Source organism: Rhinatrema bivittatum, chromosome 3, assembly GCF_901001135.1.
Source record: "Rhinatrema bivittatum chromosome 3, aRhiBiv1.1, whole genome shotgun sequence".
Lineage (NCBI taxonomy): Eukaryota > Metazoa > Chordata > Amphibia > Gymnophiona > Rhinatrematidae > Rhinatrema > Rhinatrema bivittatum.
Window position 1 is genome coordinate 89,038,809 of NC_042617.1, and position 22,304 is coordinate 89,061,112.

At 45.6% G+C, this 22,304-nt stretch overlaps 1 protein-coding gene across 3 annotated transcripts in view; it reads left to right on the forward strand.

The window, feature by feature from the left end:
- The window catches only part of SPTBN1 (spectrin beta, non-erythrocytic 1), a 724,701-nt gene that overhangs the window by 639,603 nt on the left and 62,794 nt on the right, over positions 1-22,304 (forward strand). For all 3 annotated transcript variants that reach the window (XM_029593444.1, XM_029593446.1, XM_029593445.1), the window contains 3 exons: positions 14,011-14,149; positions 15,904-15,988; positions 18,609-18,805. In XM_029593444.1, coding sequence (XP_029449304.1) covers positions 14,011-14,149; positions 15,904-15,988; positions 18,609-18,805 — 421 coding nt within the window. The remainder of the gene's footprint in view (positions 1-14,010; positions 14,150-15,903; positions 15,989-18,608; positions 18,806-22,304) is intronic.

A 22,304-nucleotide genomic window follows, 5' to 3' on the forward strand; every position in this document is an offset into this window, starting at 1 on the left:
CCCACAGGAAGCGTAGCAACTTAGTAATTTCCGTCTCCAAAGCAGTTTGGAGAGCCTGCACGCTTGCTCAGCGTGTTTTCCAAATCTACTTTTTCTTTTCTGCTTCTACTTACTAAAATTTCTACAGCATCGAGCCCCGCACTCCTGCGGTGATACCCTAAGGTCCCTCCCCCAGTAGAGTTTCCTGGGGTGATTTCCGTGATCCCCCGGAGGTTTAAGTCCTCGGTCAGGTGGCCGAATCGCGGCAGAGACACAGCCCCTGGGCGAGGCTCGGGTGAGGCTTACGAGGCGCCTCGGTCCCGGCGTGGACGAGGCAGCGGGTGCATATCCTCAAACGCGGTGGTGAAGGTATTTGCTCCCCTCCCCTGCAGCCGGAGACCGCCCGGGTTCCAGCCGGGAAGCGCCGAGGATCAGGTAAGGTGTACAGCTTTTACTTCTGGTCTCCGAGGACTTGAGGATCGGCGGCGTGGCACACGCCATTTTGTGGCCTTGTTCAGGTATTGTGCGCCTGAGATAGGCGCAGATCTATGACTAAGCGCTTATTGCTGAGAGCATACTGAACTGTATTGAGTGTGTATTGCTAACCGCTTATTGCTGAGCGCATACTGAACTGTATTGAGCGCGTATTGCTCACCGCTTGTTGCTGAGAGCATTTTGAATGGCCTTGAGCGTGTATTGCTAAAACCGCTTATTGCTGAGCGCATACTGAACTGTATTGAGCGTGTATTGCTAACCGCTTACTGCTGAGAGCATACTGAAATATATTGAGCGTGTATTGCTAACCGCTTATTGCTGAGAGCATACTGAAATATATTGTACGTGTATTGCTAAACGCTTATTGCTGAGAGCATATTGAATACCATTGAGCGTGTATTACTGTCCGCATATTGCTGAGCGCCTATGGCATATCATTGAGCGCATATTGCTGCCGCATATTATTATTGTGCGCCTGTTGTATTAAGCGCATATTGGCTGCCGCATATTATTAAGCGCCTGTTGGGCTAAGCGCATATTGCTGCCACATATTATTGTTGTGCGCCTGTTGTATTAAGCGCATATTGGCTGCCGCATATTATTAAGCGCCTGTTGTACTAAGCGCATATTGCTGACGCATATTATTCAATGGAACAGAACGCCTCAGCGTCTTCAGCGGGGGTACCTCCTGCCTCCAGCATTAAAGCCCTCGGCCTCTGCTCTGCATGCCAGCTTCGAGCCACGCACAGTGAAGAGCCAGACTCCCTATGTGCCCAATGTGAGGAGGCCGTGGGACCCTCGGGCCAGGACCAGTCTCAGCCAAGATTTGCTGATAGTTCCCCAGGGGCTACCCCGGATTTAGCGGTCAGTCTCGACCAATCAGGAATCCCGGGGGATCTTGTACCCCGGCGGTTGGAGGCTGCTTCAATTTCCTGGGTGGATCTCTTTAAAGGGGATTCATGCCTTTGTGCAGATGCAAACGGCTTCCCGTCCAGGCCCTGCGGTTCCAGTTGTTCCCGTTGTCCCTGCGGTTTCTACGGTCCCTGCGGTGCCGGCGACTGCGGCGGCCGCTGCGGCTGCTGCTGCGGTGGCGGCTCCAGCAGATCCTGTTCCTGGACCATCACCTCCTTATCGTGAGCGAGACCTCCTGCCGCTGGACAGTCCAGATCAGTCAGACCAGGAGGTTTCACCAGACGAGTCTGAATTCCCGGACGAGGGGGACCTTCCCCCAAGGATTGAGCCATATAGAACCATGAGGCGGTTCTTCCCTAAGGAGGATCTCTCGGACCTGGTGTCTCAGTGCCTGGCGGAGTTGGATACTACAGGTCCCAGCGCCACGGTGCCCTCTGCGCAGAACCCCCTGCTGGAAGGTCTTCGTCCTACAGCCCGCCATTTTCCATTCTTGCAAGCAGCACAGCAATTGATAGATTTAGAATGGGCTGCGCCGGTGGCCGCATTCAAAGGGGGTCGGGCCCTGACGGGCATGTACCCACTGGCACCGGCTATCCAGGAGCTGCTGGCGTGTCCTCAGGTGGACGCCTTGATTAGCGCTGTGGTCAAGCGCACTACCATTCCAGTTGAAGGGGGGGCGGCCCTCAAGGAGCCTCATGACCGGCGACTGGACACCATTCTGAAACAGATCTTTGAGGTGGCAGCTCTATCTTTGCGGATCGCAACCTGCTGCACAGTGGTGACGCGTGCCTGTTTGTCACAGGTCAGGAACAACGCTCCAGCTGCAGACATGGAGTCCGCTCTCTCGTTCCTCACGGATGCTGCATCAGACCTAGTCCGGACAACAGCCAAGGGGATCTCATCCTCCGTAGCTGCCAGGAGGCAGCTCTGGATTCGGAAATGGTCAGCCGATGCGCCTTCCAAAACACGCCTCACCAGATTGCCCTTTAAGGGCTCTTTCCTGTTTGGCAGCGACCTTGATAAACTGGCCAGCACATGGGGCGCTTCTCCAGTACCTCGACTGCCGGAAGATCGGGTCAGAAGGAACCAGCGCGCCTTTCCAAGGACCTCCAGGGGTAGAAGCTCTCAGCGCTTCATTCCCTACAGGAATCGCTACCAGGCACCTCGTCCTCAGGCCAGGAACCAGTCCTTTCGGACCAAGCAGCGCAAGAGGGGAGCAGGCCCGGGCTCCGGTCCCGGCCGCGCCTCACAATGAGAATCCGCCGATCCATCTGGGGGACGGAGCCATAGGGGGCAGGTTAACCCTCTTCTACCCCAGATGGATCGAGATTACGTCGGACCAGTGGGTCCTCGCCATCATCCGAGAGGGGTATTATCTGGACTTTCATCATCTCCCTCCGGACAGGTTTGTGGAGGCTGGGAGGTAAAGCTTTTGTACATCCCATTTGTTCTGAGTCCATCTGGATACACGCCAGGAAATGTTGAGATTACTACCTGATAATCTCCTTTTCCTTAGTGTAGACAGATGGACTCAGCATCCCGCCCCAGCTGCCTGCGTACATGGGTTTCACCGATTCAAGGTAAGCCATGTCATCGGTTTCCATAAGAGCGTACACTCTACCAGGTGTCAACGCCTTCCGGTTGGGAATGCTGGCGGTCTCCAGCTACTATCAATCGGTCAGGGGAATCCTGTTTCACTTTTCACTGAGCGTCAGTACACACATCCATAACAGCTTTTGCAAGGAAGATTACTAAGTTGCTACGCTTTCTGTGGGGATATATACACCCCGTGCTGACGTCAGATCCGTCTCCAACTGCTAGCACACGGATACTATCCCATTTGTTCTGAGTCCATCTGTCTACACTAAGGAAAAGGAGATTATCAGGTAGTAATCTCAACATTTCCTAGCGTGTAGCAGATGGACTCAAAACAAGTGGGTATAGTGTGCTCGTGCTAGCAGTTGGAGACGGATCTGACGTCAGCACGGGTACATATACCCCCGCAGGAAGTGCAGCAATTCAGTAATTTCCGTCTCCAAAGCAGTTCGGAGCTACCTCACGCTCGCTGAGCGTGTTTCCAAATTCTAACGACTAAATTCATAGAAGACACCTACTTGAAGACGAGCCTCGCACTCCTGCGGTGATACCATTCGGTCACTCCCCCAGTTGAGTTTCCCGAGGTGATTTCCGTGGTTCCTCGGAGGTGAGTGCCTCGGTCCGGTGGCCGGATAGCGGCAGGGACCGAGCCCCCGAGCGAGAAGGGCTCGGGCGCGGCTTGGCCCCCGAGCGCGACTAGTTCGGGCGAGGCCTAGAGGCAGCCTCGGTCCCGGCGTGGTCTTGGCCCCCGAGCGAGACGAGTTCGGGCGCGGCCTAGAGGCAGCGGGTGCAACTCCTCGAGCGCAGCGGTGACGGTAATCACCCTCTCTCCCCGCAGCCGGAGACCGCCCAGGTCGCAGCCGGGAAGCGCCGAAGACAAGGTAAGGCGTACATCTTTACTTATTGGTCTCCAAGGAACTGAGGAGTAGCAGAGCCTGCCTACGTGGCAGCCCGCCAAGGAGGTCACCATTTGCCTGTCTTATTCTGCATTGCTGGGCGCACATGTTATTATGCATGCTGTTAGGCGCCTGCCGCTAAGCGCATGCTGTTAGGCGCCTGCCGCTAAGCGCATGCTGTTAGGCGCCCGCCGCTAAGCGCATGCTGTTAGGCGCCCGCCGCTAAGCGCATGCTGTTAGGCGCCCGCCGCTAAGCGCATGCTGTTAGGCGCCCGCTGCTATGCGCATAGGTGCCAGTTGATACGCGCACGTTGATACGCACAAGTTGATAAGCGCACATTCATAGGCGCCCGTTGATAATAAGCGCACGTTCATAGGCGCACTTTGATACGCGCACGTTGATAAGCGCTCGTTCATAATAAGCGCACGTTCATAGGCGCCAGTTGGATATGCGCACATCTTTTGTGCATATTACAAAGCGCAGACTCTGGAGTTAATAGACGAGATGGAGCGTAAGAGAGCCCATGCGTCAGCGGAGCCGGCACCTCCAGAATCAGGCATAAGCCTCTGCTCTGCACATAACCTCAGAGCCACACAGAGCGAGGAAGCAGACTCCCTATGTGCCCAATGTGAAGAGGCCCTGGGAGCTCCAGGCCAGGACCGGCCGCAGCCCAGCGTACTTGCCAGTTCCTCAGGGAACACCCCAGACCTAGCAGGCAGCGGGGAGCTGCCAGGGAACCCGAGAGACCTGGTGCCCCTAAGGCCAGATTTGGCCTAGCTTTCCTGGGTGGAATTGTTTAAGGGGATTCATGCCTTTGTCACAATGCAGGCTGCGCCCCGAACGGGTCCATACGTACCGGATGACCCGGCCCCTGGACCCTCAAGGCCTAGGCACGGCCGCTCGCCACCCGGAAGCCCCACTTATGGGGATTCAGATTGCCCTGAGGAAGACTAAGAGCCCCCCGAGGAGGGAGAATTTCCCTCGGGGATTGAACCATATCGAACCATGAGGCGCTTCTTTCTGAAAGAGGATCTTCCAGGCCTGATCTCTCAATGCCTGTCGGAACTGGCTCTTCCGGGCCATGACACTCCAGGGGAACCAAGAATGAACCCCCTGTTAGAGGGCCTGCGTCAGATGACTCACCATTTTCCCCTCCTACAAGCAGCACAGCAGCTAATCGATCTGGAATGGAACGCGCCAGAGGCCTCATTCAAAGGGGGTCGGGCCTTGGCTGGCATGTACCCCTTAGACCCGGCAGCTAAGGAAATGCTGGCGTGCCCTCAGGTAGACGCCATAGTAAGCGCAATTGTGAAGCGCACCACCATTCCGGTGGAAGGGGGGACGGCCCTCAAGGATACACATGACCGGCGCATGGACGCCATTTTGAAACAAGCCTTTGAGGTGGCAGCTATGTCCCTACGAATTGCGACCTGCTGCACCTTGGTGACACGTTCCTGTTTATCACAGGCTAGGAACAACACCCCGGGAGAAGAGATGGAATCAGCTCTCTCGTTTCTCACTGACGCAGCCTCCGATCTAGTCCGGACGGCAGCCAAGGGAGTTTCATCCGCAGTGGCAGCCAGGAGGCAGCTCTGGCTACGTAATTGGTCGGCCGACTCCTCTTCCAAGACACGTCTCACGAGAATGCCCTTTAAGGGATCCCTCCTGTTCGGCAGCGACCTTGAGAAACTGGCCAATAAATGGGGCGCTTCTCCATTACCCCGTCTACCAGAAGACAGGCCAAGGAGGAGCCAGCGCGCTTTTCCTAGACCATCCAGAGGTAGAAACTCGCAGCGCTTCAACCCTTACAGGACTCGCTACCAAGCACCTCGTCCGCAAGCCAGGAACCAGTCCTTTCGGAATAAGCGCAACAAGAGGGGAACCGGCTCGGGTTCGGGTCCCAGCCGCACCTCACAATGACAATCAGCCGACCCATCCGGAGGTAGCAGCCATAGGGGGCAGGCTAACCCTCTTCTACCACAGGTGGGTCGAGATTACCTTGGACCAGTGGGTCCTCGCCATCATCAGAAGGGTACTACCTGGACTTTCTTCGGCTCCCGCCGGACAAGTTTGTGAAATCTCCTTGTTCACCCCTCAAGAGGACGGCACTAGAAGTTACCTTGCAGAGGCTCCTGTCCCTAAAGGCCATAATCCCAGTGCCTGCAGGGGAGATACATTCTGGGCATTATTCCATGTATTTCATAGTGCCCAAGAAGGAGGGCACTTTCAGGCCCGTCCTGGACCTCAAGTCTGTCAACCGACACCTAAGGGTCCCCAGCTTTCGCATGGAAACCCTGCGGTCTGTCAAAAATTCAGTACAGCCAGGGGAGTTTCTCACGTCCCTAGATCTGTCGGAAGCCTACTTGCATATCCCAATTCATCGGGATCACCAGCGCTATTTACGCTTCAAAGTCCTGAATCAACACTTCCAGTTCCAAGCTTTACCCTTCGGGTTAGCCACTGCGCCGCGAACCTTTACCAAGGTCATAGTAGTAGTGGCAGCGGCACTCAGGAAGGAAGGCATTCTCGTCCATCCCTACCTGGACGATTGGCTGATCAGGGCAAAGTCACCGGAGGAGAGCCACCAGGCAACCAACAGAGTTATAGCTCTTCTGGAAAGCCTAGGATGGGTAGTAAACTTGAACAAGAGTTCCCTACAGCCTTCTCAGTCGCTGGAATACCTAGGAGTCCGATTCGACACCCAGGAAGACAAGGTCAGCCTGACCTCCAAGAGAAGATCAAAGCTTCGGAATCGTCTGCAGGCCCTGCTGAGCGCCATCCGGCCCACAGCTTGGGATTACTTACAGGTCCTCGGCCTTATGGCATCCACTCTGGAGGTGATACCATGGGCGCAGGCTCATATGAGACCATTACAACGCGCCCTCCTCTCTCGGTGGAGCCCACGATCACAGAGCTACACCACACATCTACCTCTACCAGCCAGAGTGCGGAATCAGATACGGTGGTGGTTGCAGCCCGGCCACATGAGCCGGGGGTCAAGAATGTCCTCCCCAACCTGGAACCTGCTCACGACAGATGCCAGCCTGAACGGATGGGGAGCACATTGCGAAGAATTCACCGCACAAGGGCGGTGGACCAGAGAAGAGTCGGGGTGGAACATCAACCGACTAGAGGCACGGGCAGTCAGGCTAGCGTGCCTGCGATTTGCCCACAGACTCCGCAACAGAGCGGTCAGAGTGATGTCAGACAACGCCACCACGGTGGCATACATCAACCGACAGGGCGGAACCAGAAGCCAACAGGTATCCCTAAAAATAGCCCCCCTGATGACTTGGGTGGAAGCGAATCTCCAGGACATCTCCGCCGTTCACATCGCCGGGAAGGACAACACCACGGCAGACTTCCTCAGCAGAGAAAGCCTAAATCCAGGGGAATGGCAGCCGTCGCCCACAGCTTTCCAGATGATTGTGGATCAGTGGGGGACGCCGGGCATGGACCTACTAGCAGACAGGTCCAACGCTAAAGTACCCAGATATTTCAGCCGCAGGCGGGATCCGCTATCCCAGGGCATCGATGCCCTGGTACAGCCATGGCCGCAGGGGATCCTGCTATATGCCTTTCCTCCATGGCCCCTGCTGGGCGCCATTATACACAAGATTCAGTGGCACAGAGGCCTAGTTCTTCTAGTGGCCCCGGACTGGCCAAGAAGACCCTGGTACACAGACATGAGAAGATTACTGGCAGGGACTCCATTTCCCCTGCCTCCACACAGGGACCTGCTGCGGCAAGGTCCCATCCTCCACGAGGATCCAGCTCAATTCTCTCTTACGGTCTGGCCATTGAGAGGGCTAGACTGAAGAAAAGAGGATACTCGGGGCCGGTAATCGGTACACTCCTCCGAGCACGCAAGTTCTCCACATCACTAACATATATAAGGATCTGGAGAGTATTTGAAGCCTGGTGCAAGACTCACAACACCATTCCACATGCCGCTAAGATCCCTATCATTTTGGATTTCCTACAAGATGGACTTCAGAAGGGTCTGTCCCTCAATTCCATCAAGGTCCAAGTAGCAGCACTATCCTGCTACGGTCCCCGGAGTGACGGCAACAGCATCGCCACACACCCAGATGTTTCACGTTTCCTGAAAGGAGTCAAACACATTCGCCCACCACTGAAGTGGCCAGTACCCCTGTGGAACCTTAACCTAGTTCTGGAATTCCTAGCGGGACACGCCTTCAGACCACTTCGAGGCCTGTCCCTCCGTTTGTTAACCTTGAAGATGGTGTTCCTGCTGGCTGTCTGCTCAGCACGCCGCATCTCAGAGCTACAAGCACTGTCCTGCCGTGATCCGTTTCTCAGAATCACTCCAGAGGCTATCCATCTTCGCACGGTTCCTTCCTTTTTACCCAAAGTAGTCTCACAATTTCACCTCAACCAAACCATATCCTTGCCAACCACGGAAGGTTTGAAGAAGTCTGAAGAAGGTCGAATGCTACGCCATCTCGACATCGGCAGACTGCTGTCCAGGTACCTGGAAATGTCAGAAGCAGTACGAAAGACGGACCACCTGTTCGTCCTTCACAGCGGGAAGAAGCAAGGGGAAGCGGCCTCACGGACAACCATCGCCCGCTGAATCATAGAAGTTATCAAGGCAGCCTACGTAGAAGCAGGGAAACCACCGCCTCTACGGGTCAAGGCTCACTCTACCAGAGCGCAAGCAGCCTCTTGGGCAGAAACTAGGATGCTGTCGCCTGCAGAGATATGTAAAGCGGCGACGTGGTCCTCCCTCCATACCTTCTCCAGATTCTACCGTCTGGACGTCCAGGCCAGGGAGGACACAGCATTTGCGAGGGCAATCCTGAATGGACCTCGGGCAGCCTCCCGCCCAGTCTGGGAGTAGCTTTTGTACATTCCACTTGTTTTGAGTCCATCTGCTACACGCTAGGAAATGTAGAGATTACTTACCTGATAATCTCCTTTTCCTTAGTGTATGCAGATGGACTCAGCTTCCCGCCCGGCTGCCGGCATACATGGGGATTCACCGACTCACGGTAAGCCATGTTTTTCTTATAATAGGGCATCCACCCTGCCGGGTGTCGACGCCTTCCGGTTGAGAACACTGGCGGTCTCCAGCTACTATCAATCGGTCAGGGCAATCCTGTTCATTTAATCGATCGGTCAGTTACACATATATCCTTAAAGCTTTTGCAAGGAAGATTACTGATTTGCTGCACTTCCTGCGGGGGTATATATATACCCGTGCTGACGTCAGATCCGTCTCCAACTGCTAGCACGAGCACACTATACCCACTTGTTTTGAGTCCATCTGCATACACTAAGGAAAAGGAGATTATCAGGTAAGTAATCTCTACATTGGAAATGTTGATGGATTTCTTTAGATTCAGGTGGTTATCGAGGATTACCGGCTATTTTAGCCGGTAATCCTAAATAGATATTTCCTAAAATAGATATTTCCTTTTTTAGTTCCTTCAGTACCCTAGGATGCATACCATCCAGTCCAGGTGATTTGCTACTCTTTATAGTTTGTCAATCTGGCCTACTACATCTTCCAGGTTCAGTGATTTGGTTCAGTTCATCTGACTTATCACCCTTGAAAACCATCTCTGGAACTGGTATCCCCAGCATCCTCATTAGTAAACACGGAAGCAAAGAATTCATTTAGTCTTTCTGCTATGGCCTTATCTTCCCTAAAAGCCCCTTTAAAACCCCTCTGTCATCTAACAGTCCAACCGACTCTCTCACAGGTTTCTTGCTTCGGATATACTTTAAAACGTTTTTGAGTTTTTGCCTCTGCGGCCAACTTCATTTCAAATTCTCTCTTCGCTTGTCTTATCAATGTTTTACACTTAACTTGACAATGCTTATGCTTTTTCCTTTTTTCTTCAGATGGATCCTTCTTCCAATTTTTTAAGATTTTTTTTTTTTGGCTAAAATAGCCTCTTTCACCTCACCTTTTAACTATGCTGGTAATCGTTTTGCCTTCCTTCCAACTTTCTTAATGCATAGAATACATCTGTTCTGCACATCTAGGATTGTATTTTTAAACCATGCTCATGCCTGTTGAACACTTTTAACCTTTGCAGCTGCACCTTTCAGTTTTTTCTAACTATTTTCCTCATTTTATCAAAGTTTTCCTTTTGAAAATTTAGTGTTAGAGCTGTAGATTTACTTATTGTCCCCCTTCCAGTTATTAGTTTAAATTTGATCATGTTATGATAACTATTGCCAAGTGGCCCCACCACAGTCACCTCTCTCACCAAATCCTTCGTTTCACTAAGAATTAAATCTAAAATAGCTCCCTCTCTCGTTGGTTCCTGAACCAATTGCTCCGTGAAGCAGTCGTTTATTACATCCAGGAACTTTGTCTCTAGCAAGTCCTGTTACATTTACCCAGTCAATATTGGTGTAATTGAAATCTCCCATTATTACTGCACTGCCAAATTGGTTAGCTTCCCTGATTTCTCTTAGCATTTCATCATCTGTTTGACCATTTTGTCCAGGTGGATGGTAGTATACTCCTATCACTATAGTCTTACCCAACACACATGGGATTTCTACCCATATAGATTCTACTGAGCATTTAATCTCTTGTATGATCTTTATCCTGCTGGACTCTATACCCTCCCGGACCTAAAGTGCTTCACCCCCCACAGAGTTGATCCTCCCTATCATTGTGATACAATTTGTACCCTGATATAGTACTGTCCCATTGGTTATCCTCCTTCCACCAGGTCTCTGTGATGCCAATTATGTCAATCTCATCATTTACTGCTATACACACTAACTCTCCCATCTTACTACTTAGACTTCTGGCTTTGGCATACAGACATTTCAAAGTGTGTTTTTTGTTTGTATTAACAACCTGCTTTTCAGTTGATAGGGATGATTTGGAAATCTTTAGCTCAGGTGATTTGTTACATATAGGCACATGGACTACGTTTGCTTTTATTGGAACCTCTCTGTTGGGATGCCCTAACTATCCTGTTTTATTAGTATCCTTCAAGGATTCATGCACTGCTGAGTGACTGTCTGCTTTCCCTCTTCTTCTAGTTTAAAAGCTTCTCTATCTCCTTTTTAAAAGTTAGTGCCAGCAGCTTGGTTCCACTCTGGTTAAGGTGTGGAGCCCATCCTTTCGGAAAATTCTCCCCCTTCCTCAAACGTTTCCCCAGTTCCTTACAAAACTGAATCCCTCTTCCCTACACCATCATCTCATCCATGTATTGAAACTCTGGAGCTCTGCCTGCTTCAGGGGACCTGCATGTGGAACAGGAAACAATTCAGAGAATGCCACCCTGGCACCCTGACAGCCAGCTCCTCCCCAGCACTGTCTATAATCCTATCTAGGTGACACGTGAGGGCTGCCACTTTCGTACCAGGCAGGCAAGTTACCAGGTGGTCCTCATGTCCACGAGCCACATTTCTAATAATTGAATCACCAACTATGATGGCCGACCTAACCCTTCCCTCCTGGGCAGTTGCCCTGGGAGACTTGTCCTCCAGTGTGTGACGACAATACATCACCTGGAGAGCAGGTCCTTGATAAATGATCACTTCCTGCTACACCAGGGTGAAGTTCTCCAACTGGGAGACCCTTCTGATCCAAGGCAGCACTGGGGCTGCCAGACGTGCAAGACTAGTTAGTATTGCACTAACCTTAGCAGTGAATTTTATTTTTTCCCATTGTCATAATGAGGAATTACCTTTTTTTAATTCATATTTTATTGATTTTTCACAAAGTATTTTCACATACTTCAACAGGAAAAAAAATGACAAGTATATATAAACTACAAAAACAGACGGTGATAGCAACCAAAATAGCCATACATATCTTATATTGCGAGGAAACAATTATGACTCCTGGCCAGAAATTTTATGGGAGTTTCACAATAATATGCTAATAATACAAGAAAAACTGGCTTAACGCAAATGTCAGTTTACTTTCTCATGATTGTCTTATTAGCCTTCTTCGATGGTATTAGTCACATTCCTGGTATACAAAAAGGACTTGAGTTGTTCTACAATTGTGAATACAAAGCTCTCATCTTTACGGCCTACAAAACAACGACAAGGATATTTAAGTACAAAAGTATAACCTAATGCCAATACTTGTGGCCTCAAACTTAAGAACTCCCCATCTTTTAACCTGTGTCGGGCTGGATAAATCCAGAAAAATTTTTACTACCTGGCCATGAAATTCTACACCCATATTTAGAAAATAACTTTGCATTACTTTACTAACATCTTTCTGTGACGAAAGAGACCAGCAAAGTACCTCTATCTGGAATTTCTGCTGCAGAACTTTCAATAAATTGAGTTGTTTTCCATGGTTTCCAAATGATTTCCTCCAGATCTTTTCATCGATCTGGTCAGGGAATAAGCTTTATTAATCATGGGCATTTGAGATTCTTCAAACGTTAAACATTCAAAAAGAAACTTTTTCAAAGTGCTTTGGGTATTCTCAACCAAAGCTCTGGGAAAATTAAGGAACCTCAAGTTCAAATGTCTCAAAGTTCTCAAGAAACTCCAATCTCTTTGACTGATTACCAATATCCTTAATGAGGTTCACATTTACTGTTTGGACTTGAGTGACTTTCTGAACAATATCTGATAACTTATTTCCCATTTCATTTATTTGTCTTCCAAGGTTTTGATTAAGGGATAGAATCTCTTTTTCCATCTTAGAGTATTTGTTCTCACAAACGTTAACTAATTGCCCCAAACTGGCTACTAAGCCCCATAAAGTGTCCAGGGTGACTACTGCCGGTTTCGGGGGTAGTTCAAAAAACTCACCCCCTGCCTGGGCAGCCGATAATCCTCCAGGTTCCAGCGTTTGGACTTCCCGAATCCTGCGTTCCTCTTCTACTGGGTCAACTGGGGATAATGATGAAACCAATTCCTTCAGGCCACGTTGTTTCTGTCTGGCTAGAGAAGAGCTGCACTGCAGGCATGGTTTCACTCGGCGTCCCCCTCCCTTCGGGTAGATGACCTCATCTCCCTGCGCCGCTTCGAGAGGCCTCGCCATAGTCGCTGGAGCCGGAGGCGGCCTGCAATCGGGGGTGGCTGAGTGTGGTATCCCCAGGTGGTGAGAGCTCCCTCTCCACTCAATGTAGCAGGGCTATCACCCCCCTTAACTTCCAACATTGGGGCTGCATAGAATACGATCGTCTTTTGGCCACTGGGTAAGACTGGTTCAGGGGGGTACACCCGTAGTTTACCTTTCCGCTTAGCAGGCATTATGGATAGGAAATGTTTTAGATCGAAGAGGAGCAGCTTCACCATGCAACATCTCGCGTCGCCATCTTGGCTAGGAGTCCGCCTCGCTTCGCATAACATGATGAATTACCTTTATTTCATATGGGGAAATCAGATATGCAAACATGTGCAATTATGAAACAAATGAGACAGAGAAGTAATAGGGAAAAGAACTTTATCGAAGAATAAAAGTTTTATTATGGAAAAAAGTGCATAATTTGTTGTTACATGCTCAGCTGTATTGCAATCCAACACTCCTTGAATAAATGTGGATGGGTTATGATTAGATTATGAATGGGATGAATGGGATTGTATGTTTGAAAGATTAAGAACGCTATAAGTAATAAAATGGTGATTCAACCAGTGGGTTGGTTATGATGTAGTATATTGCTTAGTGTATGAGCAATAAGTTGTTAGAATAATTGTTTTCATGTTTTGGAAGGTTCACTTAATAAACATATTTGGAGGAAAAAAGTGTTGAATTTGCCATGGCACTCTAGTTGGGAAACACTGAGGACCTGATTCACTACGGCATTTTTCCCATTCTGTGTCTTTGGGAAAATGCCTTGATGAATCAGGCCCCGAGTTGGATAAAAACAAAGTTTTGGTACTAAATAGTGGGTGAAAACCAAATTGCTGATGATCAAGAATTGAATGTTTGTCCAGAAAATCTGTTAATTGATTAAATACAGCCATTTAAAATTAGTCAAATTTACGTATATATCTTCTAATGCTAAATTATAAATGAATATAGTTTTAAGGATTAATTTATTTTATCCTTTTTTAATCAATCTGTGTTTTAATCTTTGCATTCAGTGAAGACAGCAGGCAGTACATGTCATGTATAAGGTACATAGACTTATTTTCTGCTGGCCCTCACTTTTGTCACTTTAGGGATGTTTCATCGGTGGAACTGCTAATGAACAATCACCAAGGCATTAAAGCTGAAATTGATGCTCGCAATGACAGTTTTACGACCTGCATTGAGCTGGGGAAATCTCTGCTGGCCAGGAAACACTATGCATCAGATGAGGTATTGTATCTAAATGCTGTGGAGAGAGTCCCAGAACACAACTTCTAAATGTCATTATGTGTAAATTTTATCAAAAAACAGTTCTGTTCAGTCTATAAAGGGAGGTCTCTAAACACGGACCATGTTTTGCCATCCGGCTGCATTGGGAGGCCTTTGAACTATCCATTGTCTGATGTCTGTTTTAAAACTATCTGTGATGCTTAGACTTGGATAAGTTTGTCTGTCACTCCCGATGCAGCCGGATGGCAAAACACAGTCCATTTCGGGGTACACATTCCTAGCTCTTCTGTTAGTGAATTGAACCAATGGCTATGTGCCCTCCCCCGTGTTTCTAAAATTGAATGATGATGTGTGCAGTGCCAGAAGATCGCCTGCACAGCCATGCTATTTAATTTGAGCACTGTTTATTGGTGGGAAGGTGCTTTTTTTTTTTTCCTGTTGGATGAAGGGAAATACTAACACTCTGCTTCATGAGCCGAACAGTACACAACTACTAGAACACAGCACTGGAATATGGAAAAGACTGCACTTCTTTTCCTTTTATTTGTGACCTAATGCATACATGAATAGGAAGTCGACTTTGGTTCGAGAGCATCTCTTCTACTGCATTAACTTAGAGGGTTTAGACCAGCTTTTGTGAGATGGCAGCCTGCATTGGTTGCTTGTTGTCCTGAAAAAAAAAGCATTTCTCCAAAGCTAGATTACAAACTATTTTAAGGTTCCAAATAAACCAACACAATTTACAGCCTTTGGTCTTATCTGAGGAAGATGCTAGTCTATTGAAAGATTTTAAATAAAGCTTCATTTGCTCTGAAAGCGCAGCACAGAGTATGCTTAAGAAACTTCTTGGTTTAGAAAGATGTTTTCCTATTTTGGCAGTCAGTCTTGCGTATTCCCAGGTGTCTGCAGAGATGCTCCTATATACGAATGCTGCATAAATTATAATATTGTACAAACTAAGGTAGAAAAAAAAATTTGGCAAAACATTTTATTAGTATAATTTAATCTTGGCACATGCCAGGAATTGTGAATTCACACCCCAGCAGCTCCTCCAAGCCTCATCAGAGCTTGACTTGTGGAAGAGAGTCCTCTAAAATGCTGATACTGAGAGCATCCTGTATGTACAGAGTGATTTTATTCTTATGCTATGCATTCATAAGACATAATTAAAACTAAATGACTTTTTCAGTGGGTAGGCTGAAATGCTTCTTTATTTTTTGACCCGGTGGTTCCCTCTTACTCTTTCATATTTCCAGCTCAAATAGAACCAGGGCTGGGATGTGGGGCTACCAGCCTTCATTTGCAACTACCTGGGGATTTCCTTCCCTATTTTTATATCCTGCTCACCCCTCCGTGTACCTAGTCTGAATACTGAGCCAGGAGCCATGTTCTAGGGCTCCTTCCAGAACTCTACAATCATGAGGTCTGAATCCATCCACAAGGTGTCATCCTTAAGTGATGACCACAACTTCCCCTACATTCCCTGGGGATCTGTAAATACCCAGCTAACCCAAGGATCAGAAGACCCAACTCTGATCGACATGGGGACCTTCCGTATGGCAGTGTATATCACTTGTCACCTGAGCTGGCCCTGTTGTACGGCTTCATCTAAAGAGGAAACTGCTCTATTCATGAATGCATGAATGGACATACTTGTGACATGGATTGTGACTCAGCATTGGGTATTTGTCTGCTATGAGCTCTGAAAAAATCTTCATTTCCAGGTTAATGTATCATCATCTTCCTGTTCACAGATCAAGGAGAAGTTATTGCAGTTAACAGAGAAGAGGAAAGAAATGATTGACAAATGGGAAGACAGATGGGAATGGCTCAGACTGAGTAAGGACATGTTTGATTCTTGGTGTTAATGATGTGGGTACTTTCTAATAGTCACTTTTATTATGCATGACTTTATAAGGAGAACGTCAAATTTTAGGGTAAACTTAATAAAACCTCTCAAACAAAGCCCTCTAAATTAGAAGAGGACCCATAAGATTATAATGGAAAGTTTGCCGATCGTCACAGTTCATTGCTCTGGGATTTGATCTAAAGTGCTGAAGAACTAAGTACTATAAATGTACAACTGCTACAGCATCATTAATAGCCAGTGTGAGACCAGGAGGAAGAGACCTGACCATTATTAAGCACCATCTGGTCCAGGCCACACAGATTCATGGATGAGAGCTCTGGCTGTTAAGACTGCAGCAGAAGAGCTCGGTTCACCTCATCCTTTTCTCTGTTTATTTAGTTGAATGATTTATGATTTTTAGTAAAAAAAAAAAAAAAAAAAGCTATAGAAAGTCTTCACCCCTTGAACATTTTTCATGTTTTGTTGTCAGTGTCAGACCTGCAAACATTTAAAAAATAATTTCCACTTATCAACATACCATACTCCATAACTTTAAGGGCTAAAAATGTTTGATTGAGGGGCAGAGCATATATGTATAAACCAAACGAAAATCCATTAATTAGATAAGCCCCCCTCCCTGAGTGAATACTTGGTGGAAACCATTTACCATCAGTTAGAGTTGTGAGTCACTTGAGGTAGGTCTCCACCAACTTATTAGGCCATTCTTCTTTACAAAACTTTTCAAGTTCCCTTTAAGTTCCTTGGGGAGTTTTGATAGACGGTAATCTTCAAGTCATACTATGGATTTTTGGTTGGATTGAGGTTGAGACTCTGACTAGGTTACTCCAGGACATTTACATTTTTGTTCCTTAGCTATGCCAGTGTAGCTTTGACTGTGTTTGGGTAATTGCCAGGTTCTTGTGGTCTGGTTTGGCCTCTGTTGGAAACAGGATGCTGGGCTTGATGGACCCTTGGTCTGACCCAGCATGGCAATTTCTTATGTTCTTATGTGTGCTGCAGGTTGTCTCTAAAGATGAACGTCCCTTCCAGTTTCAGCTTTCTTGCAGAGTCAGCATATTTTCTTCAAGGACGTTCCATTGTCTCTTCTGTTCTGACAAGTGCCCCAGTCCCCGCAAATGAATAATATCAACATAACATGATGCTGCCACCACCATGCTACACAGTAGGGATGGTGTTTCTGGGTGATGGATTTGTGCCAAATGTAATGCTTTGCATTCAGGCCAAAATGTTCTTTTTTTTCATTTTATCAAACCACAAAACATTTTGCTACATGGCTTTAATATTACATGTTCCTTTGTGTACTTCAAATGGGATTTAAAGTAAGCTTTGAATAGTGACTTCCTTCTTGCCACCTTACAAACCAGGCCAAATCTGTGGAATGCTTGGGATACTGTTGTCACATGCACACTGACAAGTCTTGGCCATAGTATCCTGTAGCTCTTTCAAAGTTGCCATTGGCCTCTTGGCTGACTCTAAGATCAGTCTCCTCTGTACTCCCTCATCTAGTTAGGAGGGATGGCATGATCTAAACAGTCTTGATGATATACGCTTTCCACGTAATTGTCTTGACCATGCCCTGGGGATATTCAAGGACTTCACAATTCTTTTATACCCATCCCTAGATCTGTACCTTTCTGCAACTTTGTCTCTGAATTCTTTTGAAACTTTGAGCTGCTCATGGTTGGATTTTTGCTTGAAATGCACTATCTAGCAGAGAACCAACAGGAATTGCTGAATGCATCCTGTCATCATGTGACTTGGTACAGTTTAACACAAGTGGAACCAGTTCACTTTAGTGTGTGCTTTTGAAGTCATTTAGTTACATCAGAGCTTTAAATATTTAGGATTGCTACACAGGTACGGGAGAAGAACAGTTATTCAAACAAGTTATTCAATGAGCCCAATATTGAAAACAGCACTTAGCCAGCTAAGCAGCGCTACTGAACATGCAGCTACTTTCAGCGGGTGCCACTTAGCTGAATAAGTGGCTTAGCCAGCTAAAAGATTTTTAGGCTAAGGCAAGGGTGGGGAATGGATGGATTGTGGAGGAGTCGAGTTGACTAGATAAATCAACCATCTAACTAGATAATCAGTTAGCTGGCTAATTTATCCGACAAACTCTGCTCGGGACAAAAGGCTGTCCTACAGTTAGCGGGTTACACATAACCGACTAACTGCTGAATATACATCACTAGTTAGCTGGTTAAGTATAATCTGCTAACTAGCAGAGCTGCACAGCAGCTGAATATGGACCTCCATGTTTTTATTTATACTTCATTTTCTAAGGAATTCTGGAATATATTTTTCACTTGTCAGTTGTGAGGTAGGATGTGTGGCTACATGAAACAGACTGCTTTAATACTTTTTTCTTGCAGGTTATAAGGCAACAAAAGAATGTTTTAGAAGGGGTGTAGACTTTCTATACCCATTGTATAACATGGTTCAAATAGATAAAAAGTAAACAATAAAAACATGTAATACTATAGATGAAATTTTCATTTTTCTGTTATCCAGGTTCTTGATTGACTCACAAAGCTAGAACTGTCTTCTAGATTAATCCAATCATGCTGATGATGTTTTTTCTGTCAGTTTTGGAGGTGCATCAGTTTTCCAGGGATGCTAGTGTGGCGGAGGCCTGGCTGCTGGGACAGGAGCCATACCTGTCCAGCCGCGAGATAGGGCAAAGCGTGGATGAAGTAGAAAAACTGATTAAGAGACACGAGGCCTTTGAGAAGTCTGCAGCCACATGGGATGAGAGGTTCTCGGCCTTGGAAAGGCTGACTACGGTAAATTCCTGTCTTTCTCTAGAAACTTTTCCCACTCTACCATTATATAACATCCAGCAACAGAGGGATTGCTTATTAAAGTCCTTGGTGATTACTTCCTTTCCCAGATATTTCATTCATTGAGATGAATGTGTACTTTGTTTAAAAAAAAAAATGTAGGGATATCCTTTCTTTTTTAACAACCTAAGCAACTTCAGTGACATTACCTATGTTTCATATTGTTTCAAAATTCAAACCGTTTTTCACAAAATATTTTTTAATTTTTCATTTTAGTGCACAGTTTCCATTTTCGTGTGCACTATGTCCATTTAAAGGTGATTTTCAAAACACTACATAAAATTAAGCATGTATGCGCATAAATATCCTTTACAGATGCAATCAGTATTTAAAAAATATTCAATATACAAACGTATCTCTGCTTTCACATGCAAATGTACACATGTAAAAAAAAAAAAGGATGGGAAAGGGGCGTTCTGGGGCAGAAGTAACTATTTTAAAAGACACGTAAATGCATACATTTGCGTATTCACTCACGTAAGTTTACATTGGCTAATTATTAGCTATAACCTATAATAAATGTGTTCATTGTTTAATAATACTAGTGTATGTACACTTGTATTACTTCTGCTCTTTTTTATTATTTCATGTGTTCTAATTTGTACTACTTAATTTTTTAATTTGTCTTTTTATGAAGAGAGGAAAAGACCTCAGTATTGGTTGAAGACATATTGTACTGAATTCGATCCAGTTGGTACAATCACTGGTCAAAAACCTCTCCCTTTTTGAATTTTTAAAATTGTCTATTATTCACTTATAATCTTTCAAAAATTTTTCAATTGCAAAAGCAGAAGATTCGCCTGGCAGAACCAACTGTAAATCAATTGTAACAATGGTTACTTATCTTAATGAGTCTCAATCCTTTGTCCTTGATTTCATTCTTAACGAGATCGCTACAACACCGCAACGCTGTTACAAAGAACTCTTCTTTGAAACGCTTACATATTCAAGTGTACATATACTAACCATTTATCTGTACTTGGTTTATATAAGATACTAGTGTATCCCTAAGTGTGATATATTGTTTACTAATGGCCGGGTGAGAGGTCTGGGTGAACTGAAGGGAGTTGAGGCTTAAGAACCAGGAGAGTTTTTGTGAGCTGCAGAAGGACTGGGAGAAATGGTGGGTTAACTGGTTAAAATGGTGACTTCACTCATGCACATATCTTTTAAAATATTGCATGTGTAAAACCCGACTTACACATGTAAGTCCTATTTTGTTTATGCACGCAGAATATATGCACATATATATTTAAATTAGGGGGTAAAGTACATGCACTCACTGCATTGATACACATGGTTTTAAGAGATTGCAGAAATATGTATGCTAATTTATATACACACACATATGGTCCCATGCAAATATACGCGTATTTTATAAATTGAGCAGGCATCATATACACGTCTTAAATACTAATTATAAATTTATGTGCCCATGTATAGGCATGTATGGGCACATGTCGTACCTTTTAAAGTAATCCTCCCTGTGTGTACTTTGCAAATCAAATGAACACTAAATGGAAATTGTGCGCACTAAAACTAAAAAAAAACACCCCAAAATAACCCTCACAAATAAAAAAAAAAAGACTCCTAACAAAACAAATCAAATAATACTTTTATCAATGAACACCACTAGTTAAATGCAGTAAATGCAATAAAAAAAATCACAAGTGAAGGATATTACTCCAAATGAAATACTTGTTAAGGTTTTCTCCCAGAGTGTTTATATGCTTTACAAGAAGTGCTGTGCTTTGAAATATGAAATAGCTATTCTACAGCTGATGGCTGTAGGCATGTAGGATATCCAAGATCTGTATTCACCAGTGAGATCACATTCTGGATTCCAAGGCTAGATTCTCTTTAGCCTTCTTTTATTTAAAGATGACTTAGGCAGAGTTTTAAATATGTCTGTCACTGTGGAGAAACAAATGCCTCCTTGCATCTTCAAAGTGCAAGTAAGTGAAAAGTTTCATTCAGTTATTAGGGTCTTAACTTGGAGACTGCATACCCCTGTTCTGTGCATGGGTATATATGGGACTAGTAGGAAATTGTAGAAAATATTCAGAAAGACTGGAAGGGAATCTGATATGAAACAAGATTTATTAAAAATTGTCTGCTTGTTCTCTCTTTCTCTCTGCATTATGATCCTGGTCATTGTAATAATAAGGGGCTACCCAAGAAATGACCATTTCAGTGGGAGAGGAACATAAGACATGCCATACTGGCCAGCAGTGGCCAGTTCAAGTCACAGGTACCTGACAAGTACCCAAACATTAAATGGATTCCAAGATACTAATGCTGATAACAAGCAGTGACTAGTCCTTATTGATTAATAGCAATTTATAGACTTCTTCAGCAACTTTTTAAAACCCAGCTATACCAACTGCCTTAACCATTTCCTCTGGCAATGAATTCCAGAGCTTAATTGTGCGTTGAGTGAAAAAGAATTTTCTCCAGTTTGTTTTAAATGTGCTATTGCTAACCTAGTCTTTCTATTATATGAAAGAGTAAATAACAGATTCACATTTACCCATTTAAGTCCTTTCATGATTTTGTAGACCTCTTATCCCTCCAAGCTGAACAGCCCTAACCTTTTTAGCCTTTCCTCATTGGGGAGCCATTCCATACCCCTTTATCATTTTGATCGCCCTTCTCTGTACTTTCTCTAGTGCAATTATATCTTTTTTGAGATGTGGCAACCAGAATTGCACACAATATTCAAGGTGTGGTCTCACTATGGCATGATATAGAGGCATTATGACATCCACCATTTTATTCATCATTCCCTTCCTAATAATTTTTAACATTGTTTGCTTTTTTGACTGCCACCGTACACTGAGCCGACAATTTCAATGTATTGTTCACTGTGATGCCTAGATCTCTTTCCAGGGTGGTAGCTCCTAATATGGAGCCTAACATGTAACTACAATAAGTTATTTTTCCCTATATGCATCACCTTGCACTTGTCCACATTAAATAAAATCTGCCATTTAGACGCCCAGTCTTCTAGTCTCATAAGATTTCCCTACAATTTATCACAATCCACTTATGATTTAACTACTCTTAATAATATTGTATCCTCTGCAAATTTGATCACCTCACTTGTCGTACTCCTTTCCAGATCATTTATAAATATATTAAAAAGCCCCGATCCAAGTACAGATCCCTGAGGCACTCCACTTTTTCCACTATGAAAACATACCATTTAATCCTACTTTCTGGTTCCTGACTTTTAACCAATTTGCAATCCACAAAAGGACATCTCTTCCTATCCCATGACTTTTTAGTTTTCTTAGAAGCCTCTCAGGGAGTTTGTCAAATGCATTCTGAAAATCCAAATCCACCATATGCACTGTTTCACCTTTATCCACATGCTTATTCACCCTTTCAAAAAAAATGTAGCAGATTTGTGAGGCAAGACTTCACTTGGGTAGATCCATGC